Here is a 19,884-nt window from a genome sequence, read left to right on the forward strand (position 1 = left end):
GATGGTGTGGCTCGGAGTGTGGGGGTGATCACATACCGACAGCTTGGAGGCTGGGGGGGGGAGCCTGGCGAATTCCCGGCAGGGTGTTCTTCAGCGAGCCATGGATACGGTGTGAAGCAGGGCCTGGGTGCCAGTACCCTCCATTCACTTTACTGGACATTACGTTACCTTTTCCTCACAGGACACGTATCTTGGTCTGTTTTTTTCCTAATGCCTATTACTGACAAGGGTCAAAATCTCCAATAGTAGATACAAGATTGTTACCGAAATGCAGGCGTGGTTATCCACCGGGTGGCACTCCGTGTATCTGGCACGGAAAGGGTCGAGGGCCAGTGTCGGGCCGACCAGCGCCAGCATGCTGGGTGACACGTGCACTTTGTGCATTGTCTGGGCGGCCTGCCCCCGTGGTTAATGAAGGGTTATTCAGCACACACGAGTGTTCACGATCCTCGTGACGTGGGCACGCAGCGTCTCTGTTGGCACGTCGATGGGAAACCGCAATACGAATTGCCTGTAGTATCGTGATCCCCGAGTCCGCGATGCAGAACGGTACCTAGTAACCTTGTGTTCGTTACAACGGAATCGCTAAGTATGGCAACGTATTTCCACCAAGGCACGCATTTCAAACGTGTCAGTTTCGCTTTTGGGGCATCCGGGTCCTGTTCAACGATGTGTGTTGTCGCCTTCTCTTTTGAAAAATGGCAGTGGGTGAGGGCAGGACAGATGGCACCTCCACAAAAGGGCCGTGTGCCTCCATCGATGGCGATTCGTCATCTTCCAGTTCTGAACAGAAATTAAATTGTAAGGCAACTGACAGACATGCCAGTCTGCCAGCATCGTAAAAATGGGCTGTCTGTCCTCTCAAAGGCCCCATTAATATTTCTTATGCACATGCCATCATTTCCAACGCGTTTTTGTTAATAATAGTGTTTTCGTTTCCCAACGTGAAGGTGTTCGATCAGTGGCAAAAAGGCAGCCTGCTTCAGAAGGTGCTCGAAGGGGCTGCCCGCAGCCTGGAGGCTCTCGGTGATCGGTTTGTGGAAGAGACTGAGCCCCGGAAGGTGCTAGAAGCCCTGCACACTCTCCTTCTCATCCTGAGCGACGGCTTGGCAGCAGATGACCCCAGTGGTGACCATTCATCTCCAAAGACGTAAGACATATTTTCCTGTTTGATTACTGGTTGGGCTAGCAACCCGGAACGTTACAGAGTGCACGATGAGACAGGGACAGAAGAATTCCATAAAACTGCGGCTCCACGGAGGATTTCCAGTTAGCAGCTGGGAGACGCAACTGTATAGTGGGCCATCCAGAATTGTTTGTGGTTGTCCCATCAGTTCAGATGCAGAAAACCACCCAGGGGGGACGTGTCTGGGAAGGTGTCTGGATTTCAGGTGTTATGTCTTTGACATTTGTTTAGAAATGAGCAAGGGGGGGCACCTGGGTGGCTCAGTCGGTTGGGAGGCCGACTTCTGCTCAGGTCATGATCTCGCGGTCCGTGAGTTCGAGCCCCGTGTCGGGCTCTGTGCTGACAGCTCAGAGCCTGGAGCCTGTTTCAGATTCTGTGTCTCCCTCTCTCTGACCCTCCCCCGTTCATGCTCTGTCTCTGTCTGTCTCAAAAAAAAATAAACGTTAAAAAAAAATTAAAAAAAAATGAACAAGGGGCGCCTGGGTGTCTGAGTTGGTTAAGCGGCTCACTTCCACTCAGGTCATGATCTCGCGGCGTGAGTTCGAGCCCCGTGTCGGGCTCTGTGCTGACAGAGCCTGGAGCCTGCTTCTGATTCTGTGTCTCCCTCTGTCTCTGCCCCTCCCCTTTCACACTCTGTGTGTCTCTCTCTGTCTTTTTCTCTCAAAAATAAACAATAAACATTAACAAAAATAAACAATAAACATTAACAAAAATTTTTTATTAAAAAAATTTTTTTTTCAACGTTTATTTATTTTTGGGACAGAGAGAGACAGAGCATGAACGGGGGAGGGGCAGAGAGAGAGGGAGACACAGAATCGGAAACAGGCTCCAGGCTCCGAGCCATCAGCCCAGAGCCTGACGCGGGGCTCGAACTCACGGACCGCGAGATCGTGACCTGGCTGAAGTCGGACGCTTAACCGACTGTGCCACCCAGGCGCCCCTAAACATTAACAAAAATTTTAAAGACGAGCAAAAACATGGTAGAGGTCCCTGCATGTAAGGAACTGTTTTCATAGCTGTTTTGAAATTTTGTATTGTCAACATGTTCTCATAAGATCCAGAAATATGTCGGAAGCAGGAGAAGGTAGATCTTGTGGCTGCTTCGTTTTTGAGATCAGCAGAATTGACTCACGGATTGTCGATTCTGCTGCGACACTGGACCTCTGTCTTCAGTGGGTCCCATCCTTGGCGGTAACTTGACCTGGTTGCAATCCTGGGTTGACTCTCCTTGGAGGAGAGCAAAAGATTTCTCAATGTTGTCTCAGAAGAGTTCGTTTCAAGCTACAGGTCGTGGAAAGTTTTGTTCCTGTGCCTCCTGAAGGGAGGATTGTGTGATCAGAACTGCACGGGCCATGTCGTGTTCTCATGACCCACGTGACATACACGTGCATAACTGGATGCACTTCCAGCCCCCTCTGCCTTTTTCTGGAACCCGGTGAGGAAGCAGGATCTTGTCGAAGGTCTACTTTCCTGATTTACCTTAGGGATTGCCCCGGTACTAGTGATGGAGCAGGTCACTTTAATGGCCCTACAACCCTCCACGCACGCCCTGGCACTTTGGCCCAGGGGACAGAGAGCCCCAGGAGACGCCGGCTCTTAGCTCCTTCAGGGATCGGAGACGTGAGGGACTGCACCCCCTCGGAGGACCAGGTGTGCACAGCCCGTGCTTTCCCTGCCCCCACTCAGGGTGGGAACCGGCTGCTGTGTGCGCTGGGCAAGCCTCCCTTTGTCTCTGCACACACATTTGTTATATGGCCGTCTGTGACCCTCGCACTGGTGGCCGCCGGGTCTCTACCTCCCCACCCTGATGGTGCCTCTCTGGTTATCGGGCTCTTGGTCCGCTGCAGGGTTCACGCGAGACCCCCCAGGGGCCCCATGCCTTCAGCTCTAAGGAAGGATCTGTCCCCCTTGGATGGCTGCAGCAGACCAGGCAGGGAGACCCTGTGGTGGGAACATGGCACACTTAGCCGCTGCTCACAGGCGCCGGCCCGTTCCCGACACCTCGCCCAGCATTGTCTTCTCTCTCCTAAACTCACCTCCCTTCCCTCCATCCTCCCTTTTACAGGCCCACTGAGTTTCCTACAGACCTTCTAGGTTCTGTCATGTCTTGTGAATCCTGTGTGTCTGCAGTGGGTTGCTTCCTGGGGTGTAGATGTGAGCCCCGCAGCGGCGGGTGTCACCCGTGAGCGACCGTGGCTCAGATCCCTGCATTGTCTTGTGCTGTGCATTCGCATCTGACCCCCTCCTGGCGCCCCCTCCTGGAGCCCTCCAGCACGTCCTTAGCTGCGTCTGTCGCTCTCTGTCCTTCTTTCAGACCTGTGTCTGGGGCTGCCTCCCCCTGTCCATCCGTGGCTGCTCTTTAGTTTACGCCCCTCCGTGTGTCAGCCCCTCACTCGGCCACGGCCTCCTCCTCCAGGTCCTCGTGAGACCCGCACCGCCCTCAGTGGGACCCCGCAGCCCCCGTCCAACGCCTGTGGTCCAGGACGCTGCAGCTCGTTACTTCCAGCCTGCTCTTGGCGACTGCTCACACCTTTTCTCTTCCAAGTCACAGCTTCCAGCCAGAAGAAGTGGGAAATCCCGCGGCCCACTCCTGTGCCGGGCACCGAGGATGCCGGCTTTACAGGCAGGACCTCCTGCCCCAGGGCGATGAGATGCGGGAGAGGCCAGCCGGCGTGGGCACGGGGCCAGGTGGGGCCGGGGCTGGGGGTGGGGGGGCATGTGCCACCTGTCACTGGGCTGCGGCCACAGATGCCTGGCACGGGTGCCCCCGGCAGCATCTGGGCCTCTCCTTCCAGCTCACGGAGGATTCCGTGTGCTTGCATAGATGCCCGAGGGTCGGTGCCCGCCTGCTGGGGCACTTGCCACCCCCCCACTGTGACTCCCCATCTGGCTCTTTGCTTCCACATCTGTTTGCAATTTCAGCTCCTATCGTTGCAGACTCTTTCCAGCGGCTCCTCTGGGTTGTTTCCCCCCTCTTCCCCAGTGAGGCATCCTCCTTGTGCAACAGGCAGCCCCTGAGGCAGGGAGAGATCTCTGGCTCCCTGGGGTAGCTGCACAGCCTGTCCACCCACCCGCCCCTGCCGCCCTGCCCCCTCTCGCCCCCCCCCTACCCCCAGCCACTGCCTGCCTTCCCAGGGAGCGTGGCCTCTGCAGCTGGTCGCCTGGGTTGCTCCTGTGTCTGCGAGAGTGGACTCCCCTTTGCCTCCTCTCCCCACCTCGCTGGTACCCAGCGGCCTGGCTGGCGGTCCTCCCTGGACCTTCGAGAATCTTAACAGCTGCTGCTAGTTCGCTTTTGATGGATCCTGCCCCCACCACTCACATCTTGATGTTCTGACACTCTTTTTAACATAATTTCCTCTGCCTGATAAGTGGAGGCTTCCGGTCAAATGCTTTTATTTTTCATGATTATTTTTTAATGTTTATTTCTCTTTGAGAGCGGGGGTGGGGAGGGGCAGAGAGACACGGTGGGGGGGGACAGAGGATCCGAAGCAGGCTCCGCGCCGACAGCTGCGACCTTGAACTCACGAACTCCGTGAGCAGGGGAGGGGCGGAGAGAGAGGGAGAGAGAGAATCTCAAGGAGGCTCCACACTGTCGGCGCAGGCCCCCATGTGGGCTCTATCCGCTGAGATCATGACCTGAGCCGGAGTTGGACGCTTCACCTGGACGCTTCACCGACTGCCATGTGCCCCCAGGCAAATGCTCTTAAATCTCACCTGCGGCTTTATTCCACCTCCGGCCTCTGCCACGTGCTACTAGGTAGGAGTGAACTTTCCTGTTTGGGGGTAAAGAGAATGTTTAATCCACATTCTGTCCCACGACTCAGCCCGTCGAGAGCCTGCTGTGTGCACCTGCAGTGAAGCCGGGGTTTTGGTCTGTGAAGACGGCTCCTGAAGCAGGGGGATATCTTCCCGTGAGTGGAACTTTGTGTCCCCGGCTGGCACCCTGCGCCCATCTTCATCTTTTTTTTTTTTTTTAATTTTTGCCCCCAGATTACTGTATCTACAGAAGTTGGAGAATGTTCTTCGAAACCTGCCCCCATGGCCGGCTCGGACGAGATTGCTTCCGCTGTACGGGGCTCTCAGGAACTCGATAGCCCAGCGTTTACGTTTTGTCCAAGGTAAACTGGCGTGGGGTCATCTGTCACCTTCCTGCTGGGAGCCTGCGTGACATTGGCAGAAAAGCAGACTTGACCTCACCCGACACCTTTGCGGAGCTGGGAGGGAAGGGGCCCCAGTGTTGGTGCATCCGGGGTGCTGGAAATGCGGCAGTGAGCTCTGCATCCTTCTGGAAATTTCCTAGCACCACTCACGCCCTCGTCCGCTGTTGCGGTGCTCAGGCTGGAAATGCACCAGAGTGCACGTGTGCGTGATCGCCGTTCTGGCCCCGCTCCTGCTCCTTGGCGTTGGGCAGAGGGAACACCTTCCTGTCCTACCCTGAAAGCCTTTCTTTGAGCTTCTGCTGACCAGTGGTGTTGTCCAAAGTGACACCAGGTGGACTGGAGGCGTCTTGGTGGACAAAGAAATGAGGACAGATGTTGCTTCTGTAGTAAACCCCCCTATAACCGTGACGTTGTCCTCAGGCGCTTTCGGGAAGCATGAAATGATATTGCAATACATTTTTCTCGGTTTTCCTCCCCCGGGGGAGATACTAAAATGTCTGGGAATGTGCGTGGTTTGCTGAAATACGTGTTTGCAGAAGTCAGTGTGTTATTCATGGCCCTGTGTAGACATCAGGCTTAGAGAAGCCCGTTTTAGGGTAGTGCTGATACATCAATTTGTCGACCTTACAGAAGTCCTCGTGTGCCTGGAGAGATCAGCCAACAGCTCCAAACTGGGCAGACCTGACCACCCGAAATTGGAAAAGGGCGAGTTCTTTTGGGAGCTGAAGCAGGTACAGCAGGGCACCGGCAGGCTTATAAATGGACAGTCTTGGTAAACCATTCAAGAACATCCTGCAGTCTGCAGCTGTGCCCCTGCTGTGAGCTGTGCTAGCAAAATGGGCAAGGTTTCAAAGAACTTTGTTTTATTTTGATATGTTGACGGCTACAGAGTTTTTTAAATTTTAATTTAAATTTGTAAGTTTTTTAGATTTAAAATTGTTATCTGTTTTGAGAGAGAGAGAGGAGCATGAGCAGGGGAGGGGCAGAGAGAGGGAGGGAGAGAGAGAATCCCAAGCAGACTCCACACTGTCAGCACAGAGCCTGATGCAGGGCTGGAACTCATGGACCGTGAGATCATGACCTGAGCTGAAATCAAGAGTTGGATGCTTAACCAACTGAGCCACCCAGGTGCACCTCTTTTTTTTTTTTTTTTTAAGACTTTATGAATTTATTTGTTTTTTAAATGTTTATTTTTGAGAAAAAGAGAGAGAGAGAGAGCACAGGTGGGAGACGGGAAGAGAAAGAGGGAGAGAGAGAATCCCAAGCAGACTCCACACTGTCAGCACAGAGCCCGACACAGGGCTAGAACTCATGGACCCTGAGATCATGACCTGAGCCATGGTGGATGCTCAACCAACTGAGCCCCCCAGATGCTCCTAAAGACTTTATTTTTTAAGTAATCTCTACACCCACTGTGGGGCTTGAACTCACAACCCCGAGATCAGGAGTCATGTACTCTTCTGACTGACCCAGCCAGGAGCCCCAATTGCTATAGATTACTGGTTGTGGTTCCCCAGCCCTTTGAGGGCGAGTGTAAGCTTTTCTAAGTGTCCCCCCTCCCTCTCTTCTTTACCTTTCAGCTCTTGATGAAGGATACCGCTGACAGGTGCCTAAACTCCAGCTTGTCTGGGAGGGAGGCTTTCCTGTGTCCTGGCGTCTGGGAGGGCCTTGGGGGGCTGACGTGTCCCCAGGACTCCTTCAACAAGAGCAGCGTCTTAAACAAGCTACTGAGGTCAGCAGAGGACGCTGTAAGTAGCCATGGTCTGATCTTGTCCATGGATACCAATGGGCTTATTTTATTAAAAAAATTGTTTTTAAAATGTTTATTTATTTCGGAGAGAGACAAACACAGGGCATGAGTGAGGGAGGGGCAGAGAGAGAGGGAGACACAGAATCCAAAGCAGGCTCCAGGCTCCGAGCTGTCAGCACAGAGTCCGACGTGGGGCTTGAACCCAAGAACCGCGAGATCATGACCTGAGCTGAATTCAGATGCTTAACCGACTGAGCCACCCAGGTGCCCCATCCAATGGGTTTATTTTATAGGTTAGATCCTACATCCCGGATCCCGGCCACCCCTGTGTTCCGTCCCTGCTGTCTGGCCACACTAGGTGTTGTGTGCCATCCGTCCAAATCTCCTCGATAGTAGGCGGGTTTCCCCAAGAGCACCCCGAACTTTCAGACCGTGATGCTCTGCTTCACTGGGTTCCGGGCTCCCCGTCCTGCTCCGTCCCTGGCTGCAAATGTGGAGATCGGGCAGAGGAGGGTCCTTGGGCATCATCGTCAGCTTGGAGCTAAGGTGCTCTTCCCGAGTTCCTGCCCTTTGCCGAGCACTCCAGACAGCTGCAGGTTGGGGGGCCCTTTGTTCGTAAAGCTGATTATGTCACCTGCAATCCACGTTGTTCTCACTGGGCACAAAAACTTATGACACCCTTTGCCTTTTGGTGTCAGGATTACCTGGTTCATTGTTTTCCTGCGGTGCCGCTCCAAGGCAAGGGTAGGGCTGGAATGCACACATGCCCTTGTGCATTTTGTTGGTTAATGGGAGCCAACGCTCAGCTTCTCTTAGTTGTGGAGCAGAGTGACAGGAGGCCGGTCCAGTAGGGGCCACAGGGGACTAGCTAACACGTGGGTCCCTTCTGCTCAATTCCTGGATGAACCTTGATTTTGGGGTCTCTTTGGTTGGACACGAGTCAAGACTCAAGTCTAGGACGGTCGCTTAGGTTATCAGACACCTGCAGGGCAAGGTCTTGGACTCACAGTCAAGAGAACCCTTGCTGGTGCGCCTGGGCAGCTCAGTTGGTGAAGCGTCTGACTTTGGCTCAGGTCATGATCTTGTGGTTCATGGGTTCGAGCCCTGCGCCGGGCTCTGTGCTGATGGCTCAGAGCCTGGAGCTTGCTTCGGATTCTGTGTCTCCCTCGCTCTCTGCCCCTCTCTGTCTCTGCTTCTCTCTCAAAAATAAATAAACGTTAACAACAACAACAAAGGAACCCTTGGTAAGTGAGACTGGGCGCGGGCTACCTCGCTGGTGCCCGCACTGGCCTTACTGGTGTATCACAAACATTCTCTTTTCCTGTGAAGGATCGCCTTTTGCGAGAACTCATCGCTGGGCTCACAGATATGCCAGATTCGGTACCCGGAGGGTTTCTGGGCTGGCAGGAAGTGGAGACACAACTGGCGGACATGGGCCTGTCCTGCACGCGGCTCTTCCAGGTGCTGGGAGCTGCCGGCTCACCTGGGAACAGTGACCTTGCCGGTGACTGTGAGGACCAGCTTCTCGCCGCAGCGTAAGTTTGTGTGAGATGGGAAACCTGCGAACAGTTGGAAACCACGTGGTTCCCACCCCTGCTTCTCTGAAGTGATGGATCAGTGTGGTGTGTTCTACTTCTATGAATAGGGGAACATTTTGTTTAAATGTTTATTATTTATTCTTGAGAGAGAAAGAGACCGAGCTTGAGTGGGGGAGGGGCAGAGAGAGAGGGAGACACAGAATCCGAAGCAGCTCCAGGCTCCGAGCAGTCAGCACAGAGCCCGACGCGGGGCTCGAACTCACGGACCGTGAGATCACGACCTGAGCTTAGTTAGGTGCTGAACCGACTGAGCCACCCAAGCGCCCCTTTTAATTTTTTTTTTTTTAACATTTATTCATTTTTCAAAGTGAGAGATGCAGAGCGTGAGTAGGGGAAGGGCAGAGAGAGAGAGGGAGACACAGAATCCGAAGCAGGTTCCGGGCTCTGAGCTGTCAGCACAGGGCCTGACACGGGGCTCCAACCCAAGCACCTGAGATCATGACCTGAGCTGAAGTCAGACACTTAACCGACTGAGCCATCCAGATGCCCCTAATTTTTTGTTTTTATCTAAAGAAGTATTAACCTCTTTGGTACTTTTGGAAAGCATTTAAAAATACAAAATATCAAACAGTTCTTTTAATGTTTTGCCATTGGCTTAATCTTCCATGAGATTCTTAGCCTCCCAGAGGATGTCATATGTCTTTTTGTTTTTCTTTTGATTTGCTGTGTCTTACATTTCCTGTATTATTGTGAAAGATTTCCCCCTTTTTTTTTTAAGTTTATTTATGTATTTTAAGAGAGAGAGAGAGTGCAAGCAGGGGAGGGGCAGAGAGAGAGGGAGAGAGTCCCAAGCAGGGTCTTGATCCTGCAGAGTGCAAAGTGGTCTTGATCTTACGAACCGTGAGATCATGACCTGAGTCAAAATGTAGAGTCAGACACTTAACTGACTGAGCCACCCATGTGCCCCTTCCCTCGTTTTTCAAATCAGGGTGGGGCAATTCATAAGCAATAAAATACCTATCAAGAAAACTATTGCAAAAAAAAAAAACAACAAACAAAACCATTGGGGAGCCTAAGTCGCACAGTCGGTTGAGCGTCCGACTTCGGCTCAGGTCATGGTCTCGCGGTTCGTGGGTTCTAGCCCCACATGGGGCTCTGGGCTGACAGCTCAGAGCGTGGAGCCTGCTTTGGATTCTGTGTCTCCTTCTCTCTCTGCCCCTTCCCTGTTCTCTCTCTCTCAAAAATAAATAAACATTAAAAAAAAAACTATTGCAAAGGTTCTAATTTCTGACATGAGTGGACCGCCGGGCACTTGTGTACATTTGCGTTTGGATGAATTTATAACGATCTGTCTTCTGGAAAACAGTGATCACATGTCAGCCTTCTCTGGATTCTTTTTGGTCGCAGGGTGTTTCATAGTCTGGAGCAGGTGCAGTTGTCCCTGGAAGAAACATCCTACTGGAAAGCCTTTGAGGGGTTTATCAGGAAGACCTGTGAACTGGTCCGTTACGTGAATGCGCCAGAAAGTGTCCAGAACGGTCTATCTGGTGAGTCCGTGGTGTTCCCTGCAGGCCCGTTGGAGCGCCCTTGAGCAATGTTGTTCCTAAGGGACACCCCTATTTAACAAAGGGGACCTAAACGCAGAGGCTGGCCAGGTACAATTTGCCATTGTGATGGCCACATTTGAGCCTCTGCCGTCCGTTATGGTGAGACCAGGGGTCCTGGCGTGACTGGTTATGCCAGAAGTTTCCGCTGGTGACCGGTTTTCCTCTCAGAACTGTCCCGGTTCAGCTGAGGAACATGTGTGTGTGCAGACCAGGTGTGATGGACCCTGAGGAGTGCAGATGTACCGCCCGTGGGGCCCTGTCACTCACCCTGCACACTGGGGAGAGCACCCCCCGTCCAGCCAGCTCCCCTCTTCCCGCACCGTCCTCAACACCAAAAATCCCCTCAAATATGGATTTTACGAATTTGCAGCTGCATCACCCCCAGGTAGTCATTCTCTTGTCCCTGAGAGTGACTGAGAAGACGCCACCAGGGTGGGGCTGGTGTTTCTGACTCTTCCTGGTCGGGAGCTGGCGGTCCGTGTCTGGCTCTCTTTGGGGACCGGCTTGCCCTGGTCGTCCGTGTGTCATGTGTGCTCCAGCCTCCCCTCGGGACCCCTGCTGCTTCCACTTGGGGTGGGGAGGGGAGTATCCTGTTCCTTTCCTGTGGCCATGTCCACTTAATCTTTCCTTCCTCCCTCCTCAGATGGCTGCTTTTTTTTTTTTTTTGCTTTTATTTAAATTCCATTTGGTTAACATGCAGTGTAACATTAATTTCACGTGTGCAATGTAGTGATTCAACACCTGCATACGTCACCCGGTGCTCATCACGCGTGCCCTCCCCCATCCCCATCGCCTGTTTCCCCCATCCTCCGGCCCTCCTCCCCTTTGGTGACCATCTGTTTGTTCTCTGCAGTTACGAGTCTATTTCTTGGTCTCTCTCTCTCTCCCCATGCTTGTTGTTTTGTTTCTTAAGTTCCACATAATGCATGAAATCATATGGTAATTGTCTTTCTCCAATGATGTATTTGGCTTAGCATTAAACTCTAGCTCCATCCATGTCCTTGCAAATGGCAGGATTTCATTCTTCTTGATGGCTGAGTAATATTCCATTGAATATATGTAAACCACATCTTTATCCATTCATCAGTCCACGGACATTTGGGCTTAGTCCATCATTTGGCTATTGTTGATAGTGCTGCTATGAATCTTTTTTATTTAAGTTCATTTTATTTATTTTGAGAGAGAGAGAGAGAGAGCACGCATGCACACAAATGTTGGAGACGCAGAGAGAGAGCGTGAGAGAGAATCCCAAGCAGGCTCTGCGCTGTCATCCTCCTCCCACGAACTGTGAGATCATGACCTGAACTGAAATCGAGAGTTGGACATTTAACCAGCTGAGCCACCCAGGCACCCCGATAATGATGTTCTAAGCATCGGGGTGCATGTGCCCCTTGATTTCTGTATTTTTGTATCTTTGGGGTAAATACCTAGTAGTGCAATTGCTGGATTGTAGGGTAGGTCTATTTTCTAAGTTTTTGAGGAATCTCTGTATTCAAACTGCCGCTTTTAGAGGCTGGCAGAGAACCCCCTCTCTGTGGGTGTCGGCATCAAACCCACTGGCCGCACGTCGGGTCTCTGATGTGCTGCAGGGTGCACTGAGCTCTGTACTTGGTGCGGCCTGGCTGGGCTGATGGCTGAGCCGCCTCGGTCAGGTGGATGTTCATCCTGTGCCGTAACGTCTGCACCGTTACTTTGCCCTCCTTTTTATCGCCTGCTCCGGATCATTTCCAGAAACACAGGCTACAAGAGTGATATTCAGTATCAGTGGGAAGCCTGGGTCCGGAAGTCTCAATAGTGTTGAGAATCACCAACCTCTGTTGTGTTTCGTATGAATTGTTTCATCCAACCCTCATGTGAACCGTTGAGTTGGGTTCCATTTTGACATCATTTTCAGATGGGAATATCGAGGCTCAGGATTATATCACAGAACTCCAGGTGTCAAAGGCAGGACACAGTTGTAGGAAGTCTTATTCTGGCCCTGTGGGCTTCACTTCTGTCTGGACAATCCTCAATGGTGGGGGGTCATGCTACCTGAAGGCGTGTTCCATTACAGAAACACAGCTTCTCAAACAACGGAGTTTTGTGGATTCTCTGTTCCTGTTTCATGGATTTTCCTGATTCATTTCCTATGTCGTGAATGTCCCGCTTTATCTTTATTATTTCCTTCTTTCTACCAAATTTAGTTTGATGTCCTTTTGCTAGCTCTTGATTTTCAGGTTTACTTCTTTTCTAATAACTGCTTTTAAGGCTATAAAGTTTCTTCCGTGCAAAGCTCTAATATATTCCACACAGCTAATATGTCATAGTTTTATTATCAATCAGTTCGAAATTTATTATGATTTCAGTGTTTTGCTTAATTTCCACTAACATGCCCCGTTTGGGGACATTTCGAGTTACTTAAAAAAAACCCTCTGAATTTCTAGCCTAATTTAATGAAAGAACATACTCAATGTTTTAGACTTGGGAATTTGTTGAGATATGCTTTATGGCTCAGGTGATTTTGCTAAATGTATGTGCTTTTCAAAAGAACGTCAATTCTGTCGTTGTTGGGTGTAGTTGTTATATAGGTATTAATTAGGTCAAGTTTGTTAATCTTCTGTGGCTTACCTATTATCTGCCTGTTTTATCAGTTGGTGATAAAGAGGAGGTAAAATTTCCCACAGAGGTGGTAAATTTGTCTCTTTTCCTTTTAGCATTGTTACTTTTGCTTTATGTCATTTAAGTTACATCATTAGGTACAAAAAGTTTGAAACTGACATATATTCTTATCAGATAGGCTCTTTTAACATTAGGGAATGATACTTCCTTTTTTTCTCTAGCATTGTCTTTGCCTTAAAAATATACATCATTGAAAAAAATATATGTACATTATTGGGGCGTCTGGGTGGCTCAGTTGGTTGAGCATCTGACTCTTGATCATGATCCCAGGTACCAGGGTCGTGGGATCAAGCCCCACATCGGGCTCTGTGCTGAACTTGGAGGCTGCTTAAGATTCTCTCTCACTCTGGGGCGCCTGGGTGGCTCAGTTGGTTAAGTGTCCAACTTCAGCTCAGGTCATGATCTCATGGTTCATGAGTTTGAGCCCCAAACTGGGCTCTGCGCTGACAGCTCAGAGCCTGGAGCCTGCTTCAGATTCTGTGTCTCCCTCCCTCTCTGCCCCTCTTGTGCTCGAACTTTGTCTCTCTCTCTCAAAAATAAATAACAAAAATGTAAAAAGAAGATTCTCTCTCTCTCTCTCTCTCTCTGCCTCTCTCCCCACTCACTCTCTCTCTCTCTCTCAAATACATAAATACATTTGAAAAAATATACATTATTTGTATTGGTATTAATGTTAGTATTTGCTGTAGTCTGAATTCTCAGCTGGGATGTCACTGGGGTTAATTTACTCCTAAGTATTTTATTATTTTTGATGTTATTGTTAATGGACCTGTTTTCTTAATTTCCTTTCATTTTTTAAAATGTTTATTTATTTATTTTGACAGAGAGAGAGAGAGAGAGAGAGAGAGATAGAGAATGCGTGGGGCAGGGACAGAGAAAGAGAGAGAGAGAGAGGGAGAGAGAGATAGAGAGAATCCCAAGCTGGCTCCATGCTGTCAGTGCAGAGCCCGATGTGGGGCTAGATCTCACAAACCATGAGATTATGACTTGAGCCGAAGTCAAGAGTCGGGTGCTTAACTGATTGAGCCACTCAGGTGCCCCTAAAGGCTTTATTTTTAAGTAATCCTTATACCTAATGTTGGGCTCGAACTCATAACCCCACAATCAAGAGTCTCATTCTCTACTGACTGAGCCAGCAAAGGGACTTTTAATTTCCTTTCCATATTATTCATTGTTAGTGTTTAAAAATGCAACTGATCTTTGCATGTTGATTATGAATCCTACAGCTTTGCTGAGTTTGTTTATTATTTCTACATGTTTTTTGCGTGGATGGGTGGAATATTTAGAATATTCTATGTATAAGATAATGTCATCTGCGAACAAGGATAATTTTACTTCTTCCTTTCCTATTTGAATATTTTCTATTTCTTTTTCTTGCCTAATTGCTATGGCTAGGACTTCCAGTACTATGTTGAATAGAAGTGGCCACATCAGGCTCTGTGCTGACAGCTTGGAGCCTGGAGCTTGCTTCAGATTCTGTCTCTCTCTCTCTTTGTCCCCTCCCTCCCCGAAATAAATTAACATTAAAAAAAAGTAAAAAAAAAAAAAAGAAGAAGAAGAAATGGCAAAAGGGATCTCTCTCTCTCTACTTTTTTTTCTGTGTCTTTTTTTCTGTCCTTTTTTTCCTTTATGGTATAGTCTGGATAGTTCTCTCTGACTTATTTTCTAGTTCACTGATCCTTTCTTAAGAATGCATTTCATCTACCATTAAGCTTAGTCATTGACTTCTCAATTTCAGTTATTGCAATAAGTTCTAGAGTTTCAATTTGATATTTTTGTAAGTTTTATTAAAAAACATGCCTGATAACTCCAATAATTGGATCTCTTGAGTATCTGTTTCTATTGTATGAATTTCTTCTTTGTATCACTTCTTATGTTTTTTATGTACTTATTTTTCAATGTTTATTTTTGAGAGAAAGAGAGTGAGTGAGCAAGGGGCAGAGAGAGGGGCGGACAGAGGATCCAAAGCAGTCTCTGTGCTGACAGCAGAAAGCCCAATGTGGGGCTCAAACTCATGAACTGTGAGATCATGACCTGGGCTGAAGTCCACTGAGCCCCCCAGGTGCCCCTATGTGCTTGGTTTTGACTCTATTCCAGACATTATGTATTAAAAGTTATGGAGATAATTTGATACTCTGGATGTTTTCCATCATTCAGGTAGGCTTTTTGTTTGTTTGGTTGTTTATTTCAACAGGCAGTTAGAGTGGGGGGCATTTCACTTTAATTCAGCTGGAAGTCGCCTCATTTTTTTTGAAGCCTGGTGTCAGTGTCTGTGAGATCTCACCTGTTTGTCGTCTGTTCTTACTGCTAGAATGTAGTCCTTTGAGTTCCCAACATGACGCTGTGGTGTTGACCAAAGACATTGTTTCCTTCCTGGCCCTGAATTCCAATTTCTCTCCTTGTTTTGTGAGACTTTGGAAAGTCCCGTTCACTTCTCAGCCCCTTAGCCCTTGCCTTTGTTTTTGGAAGGAGCCGTGGCCTTTGATGGAGAAGTGGCTTTAGGGGGTTTCATTTCACCTGCCTTTTGGATCCGGGCCCCACAAATACTCATGGCCTTGAAAGTTGTCTGATGCCTTCAACGACTTTAAAAATCTTTAAAATACATGATCTATCTTTTCTAGATGTTTCTAGTGGAAAGTTTGGGCTAATACAGTCTGGCCCTGCCATCTGCAGAACTGCCCATTCCTGTTCTTGTTCAAGGCTGGTGTGTGTGTCCCCAACCCGTGGGTGACAGAGCAAAGCTTCCGCCTGTGGCTTGTGGTTGAGTCCTGGCAAGCTCTTGGGGGGTGAAGAGTGAGCTGGTAAAGGACTTGGATGTTGGAGGCAACCTGGTTAGTTTCATGCCTTGGCTCTGCCACCGACTGGCCATCAGGTTGGGAATTTCAGCTTTGTCACCCATAGTGGGCACAATCATATGAGGACTTAGCAAGTGACTTCTTAGCAGAGTGTGTGAAGTGTGTTGCATGTGAAGCACACTGAAGAATAAACATTGAAGTGTGTGTTCCCTGGTGTGCCGGGAGCGCACTCTTTTGCATCATGCGCCGTAGGGGAAAGTGCTTCCACAAGGCAGAAGCAATCCATTCAGGGGCGTGAGTTCAGAATCTACCTTTCGAGGAGGAGGAGATTTTTTTTCTAATTTAATTTTTAGTTGTATCAAATTAATACTTAGAATAAGGTTAAAAGGTCAAGTATGGGACACAATGAAGACAGAGGTCCTCTTTTCTTTTTTTTTTTCAACGTTTATTTATTTTTGGGACAGAGAGAGACAGAGCATGAATGGGGGAGGGGCAGAGAGAGAGGGAGACACAGAATCGGAAACAGGCTCCAGGCTCTGAGCCATCAGCCCAGAGCCCGACGCGGGGCTCGAACTCATGGACCGCGAGATCGTGACCTGGCTGAAGTCGGACGCTTAACCGACTGCGCCACCCAGGCGCCCCAGAGGTCCTCTTTTCAACCCTCTCACATTCCAGTGAGGCAACCTCATTCAGCTCGGCATTTTGATCTGTGCCTGACCTATAAATGCTTGATTTTCTAAATAGTGAGCTACTGTTTGTTGACTTCCCACATGGAAGGTGAGGACTACTCCTTCTTTTTTCTTTTTTTAAAGACTTCATTTTTTAAATAATCTCTATGCCCAACGTGGGGCTCGAACTCACAACCTTGAGATCAAGAGTTGCATATTCTACTGACTGAGCCCGATGGGGGCTGGCTACTCCTTCTATGTGTCCCTCTTTTCCATATGGGTTTATTTCCCCATCTTACCAATGTGGTTTTATCACATTCTTGCTAATTCAACACGAAGGGTTTAGGGAGCTAGTTCCACGTGAATAGTGCTCGTGTCTCAACCGTGTGGCAAATCGTGAATACGTACACTTTCTTGTACGCCATTTTGTCTTTCCTGAGTTGATGATTGTCTCGTACTTTCCATCTGCGAGGTTTTACCTCTTGGGCATTCAGCCCAAGTTTTCGAAACCTGTCAAATAATAGCAATATGGTCAAAAATATGAGCTGGTCCATACATGTCCTCTTTTTTGGTCCTTTTGGCTTCACCCTCTTTGGTCTTTGCGTTTGGTCTTTGTAGTTTGGTGGTCCTCAAGGACTGGGCATCCCTTCCTGGGAATTCCTTTGCCTTTATCCCTTTGCTTTTCTGTGTTGGAACCCTGCTACCTGCGTCTCATGTTTTCTCTTTCTTGGTTTGCTGTCTTGTTCTAGACAAGCAGCCTGGCGGGGGTGATGGAGGGGACGTGGGTCAGCATTCCTCTTTGTTCACAGTGTCGTCCAATATATTCTCAGTCCCCCTAGCCCTGCACCCCCTGGTCAAAGTCATGTGCAGACGCTTGTCTCTCCGGCGCAGGGGACTTGTGGGCTTTCCGCAAAGAAGGTCCGCTCCCCTCTCCTCGTCCTCTCCCTCTGCAGGCGGGAGCTGAAGCCCCTGCTTCTCCGCCAATGCTGAGGCCTCTTGTCCACTTCCTTTCCTGCTTCTTGGTGCCGATCGCTCCCATCGGCTGCTGCTCTCTTTCTCCTCTTCCTATCCACGGGATTACTCACTGTGTTCTCTGCTGCCATTTCAGGGATGCTTTGGGAACGAATAGAGATGAATGCGCGTATCCAACCTTCCATGTCGTCAGGGAAAACCTTGGACAGGTACCCTGGAAGTGGTCCAGAAGAGGCTCTATGTCTGCTGAGCTAGGCTGTTGTAAAGCTCAATGGTTACAAGGATGCAGATCACTGTTAACCAGAGATCCCAGGGCTAGATGGAAAGTCTCAAGAGAGTTCTGGTTAGTGGGGAGATGGACAGTCTAGACAGGGGTGTCAGCTCAGGGTGCTGGGGCACAGAGCAGGTGATGACAAGTAACGGGCAGGACGTGAGTTGTTTGCACTTAGAGAGTGTGGAGAATTTGGCGGGTAGAAAACTATGAGGGAAAAGGGGTTAAATTCTTTAAAAAAAAATTTTTTTTTTAAGTTTATTCATCTTTGAGAGACAGAGAGAGACAGAGCATGAGTGGGGAAGGGGTAGAGAGAGGGAGACACAGAATCCGAAGCAGGCTCCAGGCTCCGAGCTGTCAGTGCGGAGCCCAACACGGGGTTCGAACCCACAAACTGTGAGATTGTGGCCTGAGCTGAAGTCGGCTGCTTAACTGACTGAGCCACCCAGGTGCCCCGGACTTGGACGGATGGCTCTTGGAGGCCGATGAACTCGGTAGCAAACATTGCTTCTGGTGCAGAATTTAGTGAGCAGGTCACTTGGGCTTCCATTGTAACCAGTTTTCTCCTTGGGAAAACAGGGATTATCTGGCCTGCTTTATCGGGTTCTTATGAGGACTAAATCAGATAATGTGTGTAAATGGCTAGCACGGGACTTGTAGGCCATTGCGTGAGGCATTCCTTTCCTTCCGCACAGAAATGAGTGCCAGCATTATAATGAGTCACAGACAGCAGCCAGGGAGTAGACTCTCATGGATTATGTTTTCTTCTTTTGTTTAGAAAACTTGTTCGACATGGCTTGGTTTTTTGGTAGCATTACCCTTTCGAAAATCTGTTATGAATCACACACACCCGTGCTGATTTTCACGATTGTTACTACCTTCCTTTTCCCTGTGTGATTTCGCTTGTGAAATAGATGCCAGAAAGGTTAAATTACTTACCTCAAATTAGGATTTCTTTCTTTTTTTAATGTTGATTTGTTTATTTTTTTATTTATTATTTAAAAAAAAATTTTTTTTAACGTTTATTTATTTTTGAGACAGAGAGAGATAGAGCATGATCGGGGGAGGGTCAGAGAGAGAGGGAGACACAGAATCCGAAACAGGCTCCAGGTTCTGAGCTGTCAGCACAGAGCCCGACGCGGGGCTCGAACCGACGAACTGTGAGATCGTGACCTGAGCTGAAGTCGGATGCTTAGCCGACTGAGCCACCCAGACGCCCCTGATTTGTTTATTTTGAGACAGAGAGAACGCATGAATGAGCAGGGGTGGCACAGAGAGAGGGGGAGAGAGAGGACCCCAAGCAGGCTCAGAGCCATCAGCGCAGAGCCCAATGCAGGGCTCGATCTCACGAACTGTAAGATCATGACCTGAGCCGAAATCAAGAGTCGGATGCTTAACCGACTCAGCCAACCAGGTGCCCCGAGAGAGAGAGAATCTCAAGCAGGTTCCACACCCAGTGCAGAGCCCAACTCGGGCTCGATCCCACGACCCTGGGATCATGAGCTGAGCCGAAATCAAGTCGAATGCTCCACTGACTGAGCCACCCAGGCGCCCCAGCAACTACAAGTTTTAAATTAGGTCTACGATGAATTCTGAGATAATTTTTGTATATGATGTTGGTGTACACTGAGTATTATTTTTTTGCATATGGAGATCCAATTGCTTCGGAAAGATTTGTTGTGAAGATTTTCTCCACTGAATTATCTCTGTCCCTTTGTGAAGTAAATTACTCACACGAATGGGTCTTTTCTGCCTCTTCTGTTCCAGGGGTGTGTTTGTTGGTCTCTATGCCAATATCACACGACCTCAATTAGCGAAGTTTTAATTTTTGAGTTTTATTGATGTAAGTACTCTTATTTCTATATGTCAGTTATCCATTTATTTAAATAATCTCTAATTTCTACTTAGACATGAACTAACCTCTAATCTCTACACTCAGTTGAGTGTAATATAATAACAATAAGCCAGGTGCCCCTGATTCTTATAGTTTTAGTGTAAGTCTTAGCATCAGTGTTAGCCTTCCTACTTTGTTCTTTTAAAAAATTGTTTTAGGGGCGCCTGGGTGGCTCAGTCGGTTAAGCGTCCGACTTCGGCTCAGGTCATGATCTCGCGGTTCGTGAGCTCAAGCCCTGCGTCGGGCTCTGTGCTGACAGCTTGGAGCCTGGAGCCTGTTTCAGATTCTGTGTCTCCCTCTCTCTCTCTGACCCTCCCCCCGTTCATGCTCTGTCTCTCTCTGTCTCAAAAATAAATAAACGTTTAAAAAAATTTAAAAAATTGTT

At 49.0% G+C, this 19,884-nt stretch overlaps 1 protein-coding gene across 1 annotated transcript in view; it reads left to right on the forward strand.

Annotated features, from left to right (window-relative positions):
• ABCA13 (ATP binding cassette subfamily A member 13) overlaps positions 1 to 19,884 on the forward strand; it is a 349,570-nt gene that overhangs the window by 61,167 nt on the left and 268,519 nt on the right. The window contains 7 exon segments of the mRNA XM_032592494.1: positions 951 to 1,150; positions 5,177 to 5,304; positions 5,977 to 6,077; positions 6,927 to 7,094; positions 8,426 to 8,631; positions 10,042 to 10,181; positions 17,471 to 17,543. Of these exon segments, the coding sequence (XP_032448385.1) occupies positions 951 to 1,150; positions 5,177 to 5,304; positions 5,977 to 6,077; positions 6,927 to 7,094; positions 8,426 to 8,631; positions 10,042 to 10,181; positions 17,471 to 17,543 (1,016 nt within the window).

The sequence above is a fragment of the Lynx canadensis genome, chromosome A2, assembly GCF_007474595.2.
Source record: "Lynx canadensis isolate LIC74 chromosome A2, mLynCan4.pri.v2, whole genome shotgun sequence".
In the NCBI taxonomy this organism is placed as follows: domain Eukaryota; kingdom Metazoa; phylum Chordata; class Mammalia; order Carnivora; family Felidae; genus Lynx; species Lynx canadensis.